Source organism: Perca fluviatilis, chromosome 3 (genome assembly GCF_010015445.1).
Source record: "Perca fluviatilis chromosome 3, GENO_Pfluv_1.0, whole genome shotgun sequence".
NCBI classification, from domain to species: Eukaryota; Metazoa; Chordata; class Actinopteri; order Perciformes; family Percidae; genus Perca; species Perca fluviatilis.
The window spans coordinates 41,901,953-41,919,981 of record NC_053114.1 but is presented as its reverse complement, the minus strand read 5'-3'; the positions used below and the strand labels follow the sequence as shown (position 1 = coordinate 41,919,981).

The 18,029-nt window shown below is 39.1% G+C and overlaps 1 protein-coding gene across 1 annotated transcript; it reads left to right on the top strand.

The window, feature by feature from the left end:
• Nucleotides 1-9,155: 9,155 nt before the first annotated feature.
• On the top strand, nt 9,156-15,213 carry LOC120556217 (interleukin-17F-like). Its single transcript, XM_039795660.1, has 3 exons — nt 9,156-9,234; nt 9,343-9,572; nt 13,786-15,213. Exons 1-3 carry the CDS (start codon nt 9,208-9,210, stop codon nt 14,021-14,023), a joined length of 495 nt encoding a protein of 164 aa, XP_039651594.1. The 5' UTR covers nt 9,156-9,207; the 3' UTR covers nt 14,024-15,213.
• The last annotated feature ends 2,816 nt before the right edge of the window (nt 15,214-18,029 follow it).

Here is an 18,029-nt window from a genome sequence, read left to right as displayed (position 1 = left end):
CAAGTTTGTTTTTTAAAGAGACAGGCACTCAGACAGAGGGTGAGGAGCAGCAGCCATGGGCAGTATGAGGAAAAATAAGTAGTTTTTTAACATTAAAGCATGTAAACATGTTCTAGTAGAATCACATGAACCAATATGAACCTGAAAATGCTACATACTAGTTCCCCTTTAATTTGGCTGTCTTGTAATGTACTGTTGAAGTACGAGGTCTTTTGTTTTGGAGAATATTTTTGCAGTTAGCTGGTCTGTAAGTTTTAGTTTTATTGGTTAAGTGGTCCTTGGTCTGAAAAAGTTTGAGAAACACTATACTAAAAGAAGTATGAACCTGATATGGGGCCTTTAACTTCTGGTTAAAGCAGGATAAAACTAAGAAGAACCTCCCATAAAGAAATATGTGTTGGGAAGTTAACTATCTGTAGGGAAATTTTGATGAAATGGAATCATCATTTTGGGAAACAGGGATATCACAAATTATTCATATCCTATCCTTTCACATGCTTGTGTAGAGATAGCATTATGGCCTTAAGCACAACAAGGAAATAGATATGAGGCAACAAAAGTCCTCCATAAACACCATTGTTACACTTTTCTTTTTTTTATCTTGAGAAGGTTCTGTTGAGTGTCTATTGAGTGTATTATTCTGCTGTGAGAATGTTGCTATGGTGATGATGATGATGATGATGAACATTATCATTATGGTTATCATCATTATTTAGGATATTATTCACCGTATGGTGGCAATGTACTGTATATAAGTACTGACCCTTATGGGTATATGTATGTATGTATGTATGTATGTATGTATGTATGTATGTATGTATGTATGTATGTATGTATGTATGTATGTGTGTATGTATGTATGTATGTATGTATGTATGTATGTATGTATGTATGTATGTATGTATGTATGTATGTATGTATATATGTAGGTAAGTGTATGCATGCACATGCAAACACTGTAATCATGCATTTATGTAGAAAGTTATCTGGGTAAGTGTATACGTTCTTTAGTTTTTTTTGTATCATTTATTTTATCTTTCTTGTCAACTTTTTCCTTGACAATTTGTTTATACTCTTAAAAATGTGAGAAGGGGGGCGGGGGCTGCTATAAGCTGAAGCTTCTGACCCTACCCTTTGGTTATGGCCAATATATTCATTCATTCCATGGTTGTTTCTCATTAAGACAAACTTGCATTTTACTATTAAAATGAATAGCTGCTACTGTATTCATCAACAGACGTTGCGTAATCTACAGAGAGGAAGCTCTGCAAGTCCTGTGAGTTCAACCTATGTGTCTAAATACAGGCGACACACATTTATACTGAAGAGGAGGAGGAGATGGCTGTGACGTTGCATCACTTCACTGGCATGATTGATGTCTGTGACATGAAGCACCCCAAGGAATGTCTGCTATGTGAGCACACATGATAGCAGGCCGTAGTCCAGGTAATGTTTGTGTTTGGGTAAACCCTTCCATTAAGTAAAAACCCTCTTTATCCTCTGGCAAAAAAAAAACAGCCATTTAGATGTTTTTATTTACACATTTACATCATTTTGTTTGTTTTGTGTGTTTGTTAGACTTAAAATAGCATCAGACTTTATCACGCTTGAGGCGGAGGAGTGTAGCTGCACATTTCAGGGTCAGTATAAATAAAAACACTTCTTCCACTGTTGATGATACTTGGAGAGAAGTATCACTGGGAATGTCGCCAAAAGTCCTGTCTGGAAATTTGAAAAAAGTCCTGAAAGCATCGGGTAGTTACTCTTTGACACGTGTTTGTATCAGTGCCACAAATCAGATTAAGATCACAGCAAACAACCTGTTGTGGGTGAGTTTTGGAGGAAGAGCTCAAATCTGCAGAACTGACAGTGCATAACAATACAATCATTAAAAATGGCTTCATTGGCCAAGTATGACAACACTTACAAGGAATTTGACTCTGGGTTTTCCATTGCTCTGAATGTGCTGACACAGAAATAGACATCAAGCTAAGAACGAGGAACACAAAGAGGAACAAAAGTTAAAACATAAACAATGACGACTTAAAGAAATAACCCTGAGGGGTTTGTAAAAGGAACCCAGCGAACATTAACATTAAAGGCTGTGCATGCTTGACACCAGTTTACAGATGAATATCCATCATCATCCTTTTATCCAGGGTCAGATCACGGGAGCAGCAGCTCCAGCAGGGAACCCCAAACTTCCCTTTCCCAAGCCACATTAACCAGCTCCGACTGGGGGATCCCCGACGTGTTCCCAGGTCAGGGTGGAGATATAATCTGGCCTGGACCGGCTGTTCTCATGACGAAAAGTCAACCACTGTGGACCGCATAGGGAGGAGGTCGGGGTGGATGTTTGGGTCATAAAACACAGAGCCTTCAACCCGGAGAGCCGAGCTCATTTCCTGGGAAAAACAGAAAGACTTTCACCCAGAAAGTACGTGTTTAATCCAAATCACGATCTTTTTCCTAAACTTAACTGGTCGTTTTTGGTGCCTAAACTTAAAGGAATACGCCACCGTTTGTTGAAATGGGGCGTATCACGGTCTACCCTGGCTGTACGCATTTTTTGTCTCAGTGCAAGTATTTAGTTTGTTTTTTTTGTCTTTTGTTGGCTCACTTTTACTCACAACATGCTAACCGGCAACATAGGATTCCATTCACTACGCTAAGCTAACTAGCGACGGCGCTGCCGGTGTTGCACCGGACTAAAACGATGCATGCACAAAAAATGCGTTGGCCCACCTATCTACAGCTAGAGGAGACCGTGATGAGCCCTATTTCAACAAACGGTGGCGTATCCCTTTAACTGTCGTCGCCTCATGACGCTCTTTTGTGACCCTGAAAGCACCGTCATTTCACGGTGCCCTGAAACTTAAAATCTCTTAAGCCTGTGTTAACCACAGATCTTATTTCGGGCATCCGACCAAAAATCCATCGACTTTGAGACGAGGGAACCGGAAGTGCAAAGTACGAACTCATTTCCGGGGTTTAGGACTGTTTCTGCTTCACTCCATAACCGAAACGCCGATGTGAAAAACAATGTGGAATTGTTAATTTTATATAAAAGATGTCAGATGCTGAATCCATTCGTTTTTGTTGTTGTAGATTGTCTTTCGATGCTTACATTTGTCCTTATCTTTATGCTTATAGTTTTATATTTAGTCTTGTAAAGTGTAAAATGTAAAGCATTGTAAAAGGTGTAATAAAAGTTGCTTTATAAACCAAATTGCCTCTGCTGAAGGCTGCTACAGAGACAGTTTACAATACAAGATGATGATGCAACTTTGGGAAATCCCTTCCAATACCAAAAGCATTTACCTGCCGGGCTTCCTGAAGGTGTTAAAAGAAAGGCCTTAAATCCAGACAGGAAGTTGAAGCTAGCCTGCAGGTTAAGAGCTGTTTATGGCGATAAAGGTCTGTTTGTTGGTCGGCCCACCACTTTGATCTAGACTGAAAATATCTCGAAAACGCTCCCGTGGGTCGTATCATAGGGTAGGAATAAGCGGCCGATATCGTTGTATGGTTTGGAGGACTGGTTGATATTAAGAACAGGCATTCAATCCTACTGACTTTGGTGATCCATTGACTTTACCTCTAGTGCCACAATGACTATGTTCACACACATATAATATTCCGGTTTTTGCTCTTTTTCCGAAAAACACGATATTCTAATCTAAGCTATTCTAAGCTGTTTACATGGCTAATGAAAGTGATTCCACTAATATAGTGCAAAATATGATTTTTCCAGTGGTGGCGGACTTGTTGGAGCGTGTAAACACAGCCTCCTTCTTTCATTCCTTCAACCAGCTACTACGTAGCGATGTTTGCGCATACCCAAAAACCTGTTGATGTCCAAGTCTGTGTTCCTCCTTCTTATCGGGTCTGCAGCCTTGCAAACTGTTGGCTGGTTGGTTTGTGTACAGCAACCACAGAGCTGACCACAAGCCATCAGTTTACGGCAAGAGGCCGTAAACTGAGGTAAAACCCTGATTGAGACTCATATTCTAAATATTGACTGTTGACTGTTAATTTGTGTCTATCCTACTGTATACTACTTTATTCCCTTATAATGGCCATATTTAATGCTGTCTTTTTTTAACTTTAACCTTGCACTGCTATATAGTTTTTTATATTACTATGTCTACATTATTCTCTTATATTGTCCATATTTAATGCTGGTCTCTAGACTTTATCCTTGCACTATTGGACTTATTTGCACTACCACCATGACACACACTCTCATAGAGCACTTTACCATGCAGACTGAATCACAGGGTCAGTCCCTGCCCTGTCACTGCAAGCCTCTCATGCGTATACATCCCTTAGTACATTCATGTGGATTTTTATTTAGTATCTTTTCTTTTATTGTCCATATTATTCATGTGGATGTTGTGTGTGATATCTTTAAGCTACTGGGACCTTGAATTTTCCCTTGGGGATCAATAAAGTAGCTATCTATCTATCTATCTATCTATCTATCTATCTATCTATCTATCTATCTATCTATCTATCTATCTATCTATATCTATCTATCTATCTATCTATCTATCTATCTATCTAAAGGGAGTTTTTCCTCGCCACTGTCGCAACAGCCACTGCTAATGCTTGCTCTTGAGGGAATTACTGTAATTGTTGGGGCTTTGGAATTTATAGTGTGGTCTAGACCTACTCTATCTGTAAAGTGTCTCGAGATAACTTTGTTATGATTTGATACTATAAATAAAATTGAATTAAATTGAATCTATCTATCTATCTATCTATCTATCTATCTATCTATCTATCTATCTATCTATCTATCTATCTATCTATCTATGTCCAAACAATGCCTCTAAAACCTGAATAATACCGGCATATCCCACATGTCTTAATCAGAAAATGCTATATTTGGAAAATGGCCTTATACGGGATATCTAACCGGCTGTTTACATGACCTGTATCAAATTCGGAATGATGTCATATTCGGAATAATATTGGAACATTGGTGTGCATGTAAACGTATTCAATGCTTATGAAATGAGGTTGCTGCAGCAGCACAAGGACAGAGAAATAAATAATAAATACCAAGGAAACTGAAATAAGAATAAAATCAAAGCAACTCAACGAGATGGAGACAGCAGTCGAGTCAAGTCCGTGTTGCACACGGATGATATGTAGTCAACAATTAACTATTTAAAGTCTACTGGAAATGCAAAGTCATGCACAAAGCACTTCAATTATATGAAACACACAGATACAGAATCACTGTCCCATGTTCAGCCATCAAATAAATCTCTAGTCTTTTTTTTTAAAAGTTGCTATTCTTTCTGAGCTGTGTCCTTGTTTACTTCCTCTTTAGACTTTGTAGATATTGTGAAGTGTAACCGGGACACGAAGAAGTGAAAGAGCTCAATTTGTACATGACTACGCTTCCTCTGTGTGTCTAAATACAGCTGCGGAGAATTTATATGTGTCAGGTTTCAGAGGGGGGAGGAGATATTTAAGACATGTCGTCACAGGAGAACCGTGTCGTCACGCGGTGTGAGCCGCTCTGGCTCTGGGTCAAAGTCCCGCTAGATCCGAGTCAACATGTGCACGTAACGACCGTAATGGAGCATGAATAATGTTGAAAACAGGAGGAATTCACATTCCTGATGGCAGATTCAGCATTTTTAAATAGAGATCACAGCAGCAGTGGTGGAAGAAAACACAGAGACTACACAATCATAACACCTGGTAATTCAATTCAACTTTATTTCAGACACACAGGTCCATTATCAGTGTCGAAATATGTAAAACACAAGGCAAAACAGCTATATAAATTGAATTTAATACTATCAAAGTGATTAAAACACATACAGACATTTGTTCCAATGTTTCCAAAAGCAAACAAGTCAACCTTGTGTCACTCTGTGTGGGGTCAGTTAAAGCCATCATAATTCATTTCTTTGAATAAGTTAAGCGACACATATATTTGTGCATCAAATGTATCAACACAGCATGAAAGGTGGGAACATAACTAGTCAGAGAGAGAGAGAGACAGGCTGAACTAGGCTTTAGTATCTGATACTTCTCAGAGAGAGAGACAGGCTGAACTAGGCTTTAGCATCTGATACTTCTCAGAGTGAGAGAGAGAGACAGGCTGAACTAGGCTTTAGTATCTGATACTTCCCAGAGAGAGAGAGAGACAGGCTGAACTAGGCTTTAGGCAATTTTTATTTATATTTTTATTTATATTTATATTTATATTTATATTTATATTGCACATTTCAGCACAAGGCAACTCAAAGTGCTTTACACAAAACATCAATCATTAGAGAACAAAGAGCAAAATAGGGATTAAAATAAGAATCAAAATATTAATGAATACAAATTTAATACCATATAAGATACATAAATAAAAATATAGTTCAGTATAACAGTTAATAAGAATAAAAATCCAAAAATAGAATTTACAATTCCGTATTGAATAAAATTCACTCTTCGGTAAAAGAATTAACGAAAAGCATCATCAAAAAGAAAGGTCTTCAGCCTTGATTTTAAAGAGCTGAAGGGTTGGGGTGGACCTGCAGTTTTCTGGGAGTTTGTTCCAGATATGTGGAGCATAAAAACTGAACGCTGCTTCCCCCTGTTTAGTTCTGACTCTGGGGACCACGGGCAGACCTGACCCAGACGACCTGAGAGGTCTGGGTGGTTCATAATGCACTAACAGATCTGAGATATATTTTGGTCCTAAGCCATTTAGGGATTTATAAACCAGCAAAAGTATTTTTGAAATCAATTCTTTGAGGCACAGGAAGCCAGTGTAAAGTCTTTAGAACTGGAGTGATATGATCCACTTTTTTTGTCCTAGTGAGAACTCTGGCTGCAGCGTTCTGAATCAGCTGCAGCTGTCTGATTAGTTTTTTAGGAAGACCTGTAAGGACGCCGTTACTGTAGTCAAGTCTACTAAAGATAAAAGCATGGACCAAATTTTTCCAAATTCTGCTGAGACATAAGTCCTCTAATCCTTGATATATTCTTAAGGTGATAATAGGCTGATTTTGTTATTGTCTTAATGTGACTGTTAAAATTCAGGTCCGAGTCCATGACAACACCAAAGATTTTTTCTGTTGTTTTTAACAGGGCCACTTGAAGCTGTGCACTGACTTTCAGTTTCTCTTCTTTTGCTCCAAAAACAACCACCTCAGTTTTTTCTTCATTTAATTTAAGACAATTTAGCATCTGAATTTAGCATCTGATACTTCTCAGAGAGAATCAGAGCATCTGTGTTTTAGGCGCCTGCAATATCTTTGTCTACCTTAAAGGTTCAGCTAAACTAACGCCACCAATATGATCAAGGTCCTGCATGCCTGGGACCCATTCGTCCGTCTCCTTTCATACTAAGAAGAACAATGACAACAACGGCTGACTTAAGCATTCCAATGGACGGATTAGCTGCAGCTATTAATTATTATCTCGATTAATTGTTGGGGGAATAGAAAGTGAAATGCCCTTCACAAGTTCACCAAAATACAAAAATGTTCAGTTTAATGTTGTAGAGGACGCTGTTACCGGCAGCAATGTAACCCTATATAGGGCAATTGCGCACCGTCAATTTGCGTCCACTAAAAGTGCTGTTTTTGCCATTGAAAATGTTCAGATTATTATTCCAAGTGTCCTACCCCATTATGGAAAGGATCCCTACAGAGATAGACCTTTTTGCTAAAGAGTAAGATCCTTTTACTTTAACCAGAAACAGCTCTGAAATAAACTGGCCAAACTCACCAGACTCCATGTAAATAAAGAATACTTTTAGCGTGTATAGAGCCAGCATATCTCCACATGTAAATGGATGAATTAAGGGTTTATTTCAACCAAACCAGAGTGGTGAAAGACGAACCAAGACGGCTTTTGATAGTTTTATTTTGTTTCGGTCAACTTTAAATTAAATGTGTTTCATGACGATAAAATGACTGTTTATTTGAATGGAGTTTGGTTGCTGAACATTACATTGCAGCGCTTTTCTTGCTTAATACTGGACCAATTTCAAAAAAGTGGTGTTCTCATCTGTCACTTAGACACAAAAACATAGGGAAATAGTGTCCATGTTGAAAAAAATACCGAAGTTATGCTTTCATATCACACCACAGTCACTTCATGTCATGTCTCTCAAGATGACAAGATTTGTCCGCCTGCATTGGTCTCTAAATATTCTTGTACAGTTTCTATTTTATTCTATCTATCAATCAATCAGTTATCAACTATTAAATTAATCGGCAGCTATTTTAATCGGTTTGAGTCATTTGTTATGATTAAAATTCCCCGATTCCAGCTCCTTAAATCTGATTATTTTCTAGTTTAACCTCTGTGACAGTAAACTGAATATCTTTGAGCTGTGGACAAATGTATATCTATCTCTCCATCTTAGAGCTGCAAACATGAATCAATTAGTTGTCCACTAGGCCTAAATTAATCGCCAATAATTGATGAATCGGTTTGAGCCATTTTTTTATGGAAAAAAGTAAAGAATTCTTTCAATACAAATTCTTAAATGTGAAAAAAAAAATGTAAAGATCATTTTTTGGGCATTTTAGGAACTTATCTTAATTGGGCAGCTGAAGACAAAGGGGAGAGAGAGAGAGAGAGAGGGAAGGACATGCAGCAAAGGGCCGCAGGTTGGAGTCGAACCCATGACCACCGTGTGGAGGAGGAACCCCTACACATGGGCGCGCGCTCCACCAGGTGAACCATCCAGGCGCCCTAAAGGTTAATATTTTATAGTTTCTTCGCTCCTCTGTGACACTAAACTGAATGTCTTTGAGATGTGGACAAACAAATCTATCTATCTATCTATCTATCTATCTATCTATCTATCTATCTATCTGTCTATCTATCTATCTATCTATCTATCTATCTATCTATCTATCTATCTATCTGTCTATCCGTCTGTCTGTCTATCTGTCTGTCTGTCTGTCTGTCTGTCTGTCTGTCTGTGTTCAATGTAAATCTGAGCTCATTGATGAGAAACACCGCCTAGCGTGGAGGGGCGGGGTCATGATGCTGATGTTTATCCGTCTCTCGTTGATGTAGTGATTCAGTAAAAGGAAATACTGTGTATGAAAAGATTTTTTTTTTTTTCTCCATTCAATCGCCGGCAGCCTTCACATCAGTGTGCGTGTGTGTGTGTATATATAGCGGGGCTGATGGAGCGGCCGGACACACTCAGACCTCTCCATCCCTCTCAAGATGACCAGATGGGTCAGCCTGCACATGGTAACCACAGGGCGCGCGCTCTCATTGATACAGTTTGAGCAAAAGTCTCCACAGCGTTTTAAACATGTTGTTCTTTTTTTAATTATTATTATTTTTTACTTGTTGTAGATCTCTCTCGGCTCGCTGCTGTTCTTAAACGGCCACTGTCCTTCTGCCGCTGCTGGGGGGAGATCCAGGTGCTTCAGCGAGGACCAGCTGAAAAAAAGAGCCGACAGGTTTGAGAGGAGATACTGGGGCACGCTCTCCCATAACCTGCAGGGCGCGCGGACGTGCGCTGGGGCGGCCGCAGAAATGCGCGGAGACGTGAACGGGCGCTCCCTGTCACCGTGGAACTACAGGTAAGTGACTAAACATGCCGCTACGGAGACCGCGGAGGGACAAAACCGCTCACTCATCATCATTATCATCATCATCAATCTGAGCAGAAAGCGCTGTCATAACAGTTTGGGAAGAAGTACTTAGATCTTTAGTTACTGTAACTAAAAGTAACAATACTTCAGTTTTAAAAGAAGTAGGCTACTCAGATCTTTAGTTACTGTTAGTAAAAGTGGCAATAATGCAGTTTTAGAAGAAGTACTCTAGTTATGTAAAAGTTAAAATAGCCTACTGCAGTTTTGGAAGTAGTACTACTCAGATATTTTTTTGTTTGTTTACTTTTTATTTACGAATATGTTTTAAGTTGATTTAATTTATATAGGACTAGGACTTTTACAGTCTACACATAGACACAGCCTACACATAGACACATTCTACACATAGACACAGTCTACACATAGACACAGTCTACACATAAACACAGCCTACACATAGACACAGCCTACACATAGACACAGCCTACACACAGACACAGTCTACACATAGACACAGCCTACACACAGACACAGTCTACACATAGACACAGCCTACACACAGACACAGTCTACACATAGACACAGCCTACACATAGACACAGCCTACACACAGACACTGTCTACACATAGACACAGCCTACACACAGACACAGTCTACACATAGACACAGCCTACACACAGACACAGTCTACACATAGACACAGCCTACACATAGACACAGCCTACACACAGACACAGTCTACACATAGACACAGCCTACACACAGACACAGTCTACACATAGACACAGCCTACACATAGACACAGCCTACACACAGACACAGTCTACACATAGACACAGCCTACACACAGACACAGTCTACACATAGACACAGCCTACACATAAACACAGTCTACACATAGACACAGCCTACACATAAACACAGCCTACACACAGACACAGCCTACACACAGACACAGATGTGGTGGACATTTAAAATGAAAAGTCCGAAGCAGCTGTGGCGGAAGTATTCTTATCCTTTACTTCAGTAAAAGTACTAATACCACACTGTAAAAAATACTCTGTTACAACTAAAAGTCCTGCGTTGAAAATGTTACTTCAGTAAAAGTATGTAAGTATCATCAGGAAAATGTATTTAAAGTATTAAAAGTGAAAGTACTTAATGCAGAAAAATCCTCATATTTTAGAAAGTGTAAAGGATCCAACCAGTTGTGTGTTTAATGGTCTCATCATCTCTGCTGGACTTGTTCGCCGTTATATTGTTGGGTAGTTTCATTTATGATAACTAAGTAACTAGTAACTAACTAGTAACTAAGTAGTAAGTAGTAGTAAGTAACTAACTCTTTCCCAAATCAGACCAAATTAAATGATAATGAAGGTGTGACTGTTAGTTTAGTCAGCGGTGTAATGGTGTGTGTCCGTTGTCAGAATCATGCTTCCCATTCATTACTATGGAAGCAGCCGTTCAATGCTGGGAAGCGGGGCGATCCCTTCCATGAAAATAACGCGTATATGGTTAGTACTGTGTGAGTGTGCATGAGTGATGGATGGGTGTTGTCAGGTTTCAGAGAAATGGCGCACACAAATGCAGAGGTGACAGAGCAGTGTCGAGTTCAAAGATTTAATAAACAAAAGGGTTACAACAAATGAAGTCCTGAAGAAGCAGGCAAAATAGTTCCGAAAATGTAGAGGAATCCAGAAGACCAGAGGCCTGTACTACGAAGCAAGCGTTAACAAGGTAACTTCAGGTTCTATAGGCTATTTGTCGGCTTCTTGAGCCGTGTGTTGCCAATGCCACACATCGGTTTGAATTATGTTTTTATATTTTTTATTTGCTCTCACGATGGCTTACCACTTCCAGGGTTGCAACTGAAGTAATAGGCAATGAAAGTTTATGGAAAGCACAAGTGTAATTATGGTCAGATCTTGTGCCTGACTGATGGGGAAGTGATTATTGATAAGCGTTGTAATTTACTCATTTACAGCATCAGCTATTTTTTTTGCCAGCTTTCCTTCCTGTTTTAGGAAGCAGCGACTGTATTGCTTTTTGCCTGTAAAACCGTGTCTGTGTTCTTCATATTTATGTACAATTATAGTTTGCTCTTCTTATGTAAAATATGCAGCTCTGGTAGATGTTTACGATTGGTCGCGCTGTGCTAACACCGCCTCTTTTATGTGAACGCGCGCAGCGCTGGATTGGGAAACCCTGATGGTTGATTGAACTAGTTGTTAACCAGCATCGTGACACAGCTTATGCGGGACCGCGGTGGTTAGGTTAGGTGAAGCCGGGTAACTGAAATAAATACAGGGCACGTTGATCTTGATTCGTAGTACAGGCCTCTGGAACACGAAACAAACTGGAACACCGAGACAACGGGGTAGAAATACACACAAACACAATACAATGATCCGACAACAGACAAAGACAACATAGAGACTAAATACAAAACGGTGAAACAAGGGACAGGTGACACGAGGGCTCAGTAACAGGTGAAACAACATCCGGGCGGGGCAGACAATCACAAAGGCTTGAAAACACAAGGCAGGAAGTAAAACTAGACATGACATGGGAGATAAACAGACTACAAACCTGTGCTTTTCCTACTATGACATGTCAACATGTCTGCTGTGAAAAAGATCTATTAAATATGCCATTCTGCAGACTACAGAGTACTTTTTACTTTCCTTTAAGTATATTTTGATGCTGATCATTTTGTACTTTTACTTACGTTAAATTTTGAGGCTAAACTTTGACTTAGGGTTAAGGTTAGAGTAACCATATTTCTACTATGGCTGCAACTAACAATTATTTTAATTGTCACTTAATCTGTTGATTATTTTCTAATGGATAAATGTCAGAAAATGGTAAAAACTAAATGTGGATCAGTGTCCAAAAGCCCAAGATGACGTCCTCAAATGTCTCGTTTTGTCCACAACTCAAATATTCAGTCTACTGTCACAGAGGAGAAAAGAAACTAGAACATATTCACATTTAACAAGCTGACATCAGAGATTTCTTTCTTTTATTTCATAAAAAATGACTCAAACTGAATAACCAACTATCAAAAGAGTTGCCAATTATTTGAATAGTTGACAACTAATTGATTAATGGTTTCAGCTCTAATTGTATACACTGTGATATTGCTACAATTACACAAGTAAAATATCTGAGTACTTCTTCCACCACTGCCCAAATACTTCACAGCTAATATACACAGTGATTATAATTAGTGTGATAGCTATGTAACGAAACACTCAACTCACGGTTCACAATTTAAGATGTTAAGTTCACGACAACAACTATTCTAACAAAATAAGCTGCAGACAAATGACTGAAACATATTCCTTTATTTATATGAACTGCGCAAAGCAACAGATGTGTCCTCTTATCAAAAGTGACATTGGAACTGTATTTTATCTGAAATAAAAAAATTAAAAATTAATTAAAATAACTAAATAACTAGAAAGAAATCTCCTCAAATGAATAAACTAAGAAGACGTAGTGACGTCTGAAGTCAAACAAGTGAAATCTAAAGTAGATTACGCCCTCGGACGTTTAAAAACTGCATCGTGATTAATTTTTTATCTCAACCGGTTGGAATCTTTACACATTTATATTGAATTTTAACCGATTCACGATGCATCGTTACATCCCGAGTGATTAAAGCTTTAGTGCATAACTTTTTGATATTAATGAACGTCCGTTACATCCAAGCCATTGTAGCAATGAGATGCTACAAAGCTAATTAAGACTATCAGCTCCACACAGCTCTCTCTGTGTTTCTCAGTAGGACTACGTTCAGAAGATTGCGGCGTCCAGAAACTCTGGCGGTGAAGATAATGACCTCTTCTGAAGAGCCCATCATGTGTTTTTTAATCCGTGTCCTCCTTGGCTACTAGCAACTGTGTGGAGGAGGGGTGGGGGTGGCTGATCACGGAAGGCTTGTATCATGTGGACGCGCCGACCGTTTTGTTGTCATTACTTAGATTTTCCTAATGGGGCGACAGAAACTACACACTATAGTTTTAATGTTTCTAAATAAATGTGAACTTGTCCTTTTATACGTCCTTTTCCTGGGTTCCTTTCAGCGCTTTATCATCACACAGGAAATCTGGCTTCAAATGGGAATAAAGAAACATTTTTTCAAACATAAATGATTCCGATATTTGATGTCTGTTTTGTCTGATTGTCTCCTGTCAGCATAACCCGAGAAGACGACAGGTTTCCTCACGAGATCGCCGTCGCTGAGTGTCTTCATGAAGGCTGCATCATCAACGGGAGTGTAAACAAGGACTACAACTCTGTCCCTGTGATCGCTAAGCTGATGATTCTGAAAAAGACTCCGTGCAAATGGGACGCAACCAAATACATGGTGGAAAAGGGTATTCAGAAAATCGCTGTGGGCTGCACGTGTGTTGTACCCAAATCATTGAACTAACCATTGTAATCACATCGGTGCTGATTTTTTATTAACCAAGTTAACCAAAAAAACGCAATATTCCATGCTGTAGCTTGGGGTTAAATTAATCTGCTTCTGTGTTATCTATGAATGTGTCACCAGTTTAAATGCTTCTTTGTGGGAAATGTTTTCTCAAAGCCGGAACGTCTAAGAAGTTTTGTGTCAGTTTAAAAGATTTTTTAAAAGAGTAGCATGTTCCTGCAACAGAGGAAGCTGCAAGTTTCCTAGGACCCTGGTTTTTCGGGTAGATGCTAATATGTAGTCACCGTAACCCTACATACATGTGCTAGCAATGGTGCGTTCTAGTTGAACTGGGAAGTCGAAATTTTCCAAGTTCCCAGAACTTTCATCTGGAACTCCCGCTGAAGTGGGACTTTTAACAAAAATAATCATTTCACTTTGTTAAAATCATATGGGGTTCAAACTCGTATATCTATATTAGATGCTAAATTATCTCAGATTAGAGATAGTGAACCCCAAACTGCCATCAATCAATCAGTTAAAGCAGCATTTTACTGTCGTAGCTTGAAGAGGAGCTAGTTTGAACTACTTTATATCAGGGCTGACAACTTTTCTGCTGGATTTGGAGTGCGATTAGGTATTCAAAGTCGTTTCAAAGTGCATTTTAAGGAGTAGGCCTTCTGTGACATTACCCCCCAATGTAGCACAAGTAGACTTTATATTTCACAATGATTGTTTTCCTTCAGATCATTTATAGATCTTGCTGTTTCTGACCGCACTTCAAGGCAACTTCATTTCATGGAGAAAGAGAGAAATAAAAGAGACGAAGGGACTGCGGAAACAGTCAGCTGTTCCACAAAATCCCCGGCACTTCAGAGCTTGTGTTCTGGTGTTGTTAAACTTTCTTGTGGCAGCGATAGAGGCAGTGAATTTTCCTGTTTTCTGTACGGGACTCTCCCACCGTCTCAAACCACACCGACTAGTCTGTTCTCCGGTTACATGTTTGGCCACCGCAGCGTGACGTCATGTTGCGTTTCTCCAAAAGTTGAATCCATAGATCGCAGTAAACTACTGGCAAAACTACAGTAGTATGGGATAAGAGATATAGCTCACTCGTGGCTGAAAAGCTACTTCGAAAATAGACAGCAGAGTGTACAAATTAATAATATCTTGTCAGGATATAGTACCTGTGGAGTAGGGGTGGGAATCACCAGAGGCCTCACGATACGATATCATCACGATACTTATGTCACGATACGATATTATTGCGATTTTAAAAATATTGCAATATTCTGCGATATATTGCAATGCATTACCTTTTTTCCAACTTCAAATTTTTCCCAATTTCAAATGATGTCCCCAAAGGAAAATTTTGTCAACATCTGTTTTTATCTAAAAAGATACATTTCTTTGTCTCACTTCAATTTTATTGCTGCAAAATGGGATTGTCAAGCAGACAAACTGACCAACACATAGCTATATCATAAAAGATTGATACTTGGTATCTGTGTATCGATACAGTATTGCCACAAAAAATATCGCGATACTATGCTGTATCGATTTTTCCCCCCACCCCTACTGTGGAGTACCCAAGGGATCAGTTATTAACGCTGCGTTTTCTTCCGCTCCCCCCTGCGGCCCCCACCGTCACAGCCTCAACATACTACCTCCATTCAAAGTAAAGTAAAGACCTGCGTTTTAGCAGTGTTAATGCAGGCTAATGAATCACTCAATTCTCATTGGCTACCTGACAAAATGGCAAAATTCACATGCATTTGGCGCGTGTTCGGGTGTTCATTTCAGGCCCTGCACGTGATGAATGTTGAAAACGACTCCCATCCCCCATGACCCACAGGAACAAAATGTCAGCCTCTACTATAACGTAGCATGAAATGGAAATACTCAATGAAAGTTATTTAAACTACTCCCTACCGGCACCTTTAAAGCTCACTAATTGACACATTATAGCTCATTTGTTTTATTTGGCATTGGCAATAGTTCCGTGCACAACCCCACATAAAAAACCAGGCTACCTGTAACTAACCCCCTGTTTTCAGTCTTTATGCTAAGCTAAGCTAACTGTCTCCTGGCTGATAAACACAGTGAGATCCTCTTGCTGGATCTCAATGGGAAGTGAATGAGCATACAGTACAGGCCAAAAGTTTGGACACACCTTCTCATTCAATGTGTTTCTTTATTTTCATGACTATTTACATTGTAGATTCTCAATGAAGGCATCAAAACTCTGAATGAACACATATGGAATTATGTACTTAACAAAAAAGGGTGAAATAACTGAAAACATGTCTTATATTTTAGATTCTTCAAAGTAGCCACCCTTTGCTTTTTTGATAGCGCTGCAAACCCTTGGTGTTCTCTCAATGAGCTTCATGAGGTAGTCACCTGAAATGGTTTTACCTTCACAGGTGTGCTTTGACAGGGTTAATTAGTGGAATTATTTCCCTTATTAATAAAAAAGCAAAGGGTGGCTACTTTGAAGAATCTAAAATATAAGACATGTTTTCAGTTATTTCACACTTTTTTGTTAAGTACATAATTCCAAATGTGTTCATTCATAGTTTTGATGCCTTCGGTGAGAATCTACAATGTAAATAGTCATGAAAATAAAAAGGAAACGCATTGAATGTGAAGGTGTGTCCAAACTTTTGGCCTGTACTGTATGTCTTGAAATGTCAAAAACAATTGTTTTAAAGTAGGACAGTATTAGACATATACATTATGTAAGTTGCACACAGGTTACATTTACTTTAAACCTTGCTTTGAGTAATAACCTTTAATTAAAAACACTGTAAAGCATCAAACTCCTCATAGAACTTATGTGCTGTGTGTGTTTCATATGAAGTAAACCTAGGCTGAATGTGACTTTTTTATTTACAGTTTTTTTTTTAAATAGATGTTATTTTTAATTTATGTATTTTTTATTGTGATGTGATGTAGAATCCATCACTGTGAAGGAGCCAGTGATGAAGTTGTGTTTGTTTTAAAACTGTGAATGTCGGCCTCTGTTGAATAAATGGTGTTAAGACACCTCTGGAGGTTCAAATGTGACGAGGTAATCTACAAATTTTAGATTTATCATCGGATTGTCTTGCACTGTAGAACATTTTATGATGTATTTGTATTTGTAACCCTCGATCCTCAGGCATAAAGTCAGGAGGGAATGAGCCAGTTAAATGCACTAATTAAGGGAAGTTGATGAATTTAGGCTTTTGTTTTTTTATCTTGGGTAAATTGTGAAAAGCACAAACCAACCTCATTCACAGACGAGGTGCTCCTCCTCTCATCTGAAGTATGTATTCAACTCTTTTGTTTTTTCATTTGCGCTTTTCTTTACTTGCCAATATTGAACAGAAAAATAAAAGGGTTTCTTTGAGTCATTTGTCTTCTGGCTTTTGTTGTATCTGTATTAGTATCTCCTCATCTGCATATAAATCACAGAGAAACAATTTCACTGAGACTGTCCTCCCCCCGAAAAACGCTCCCATAGGTCGTTTGTTCCAGCAGCAATTACGACTCATATTTAGGTGACAAGTGGCTGTAGTAGTTATGACAGGAGCAAAGCAGGAAGTAATGTGATAACGTATTAAGAGTGCCAAGTTCCTCATAGAGGATGATTCATTTCCGGGATTGTTTTAGATGCTGCCGGAAGATCGGCTGGATGTGCGTCCCCTTCCTCTTTCTCTGTGTTGGCGTTCTAACCTCCGGTGGATTTGTGAGGACTATGGTTAACTGCTCCTCAGATCTCTGCAGGGTAAATCCAGACAGCTAGCTAGACTATCTGTCCAATCTGAGTTTTCTGTTGCACGACTAAAACTACTTTTGAACGTACACATGTTCCACCAAAACTAGTTCCTTCCCGAGGCTATTTTGCAGCGGCACGTTACTCGCACAAGCAGAGGATCTCACACATTCTTTCACTTTTCTGCTGATAAAACTGCCAGACCCTCCTCCGCAGCCCTGTGTAGGAAGGTCTGGCAATGCGCGACTAGGCGGTGGGTAAATC

Excerpts from the sequence above, each read along its gene's own strand:
- LOC120556217 (XM_039795660.1), top strand. The coding sequence starts at position 9,208 with ATGACCAGATGGGTCAGCCTGCACATG. Across the intron at positions 9,235-9,342 it reads GATGGGTCAGCCTGCACATG|ATCTCTCTCGGCTCGCTGCT; the intron begins GTAACCACAGGG and ends TACTTGTTGTAG. Across the intron at positions 9,573-13,785 it reads CTGTCACCGTGGAACTACAG|CATAACCCGAGAAGACGACA; the intron begins GTAAGTGACTAA and ends GTCTCCTGTCAG.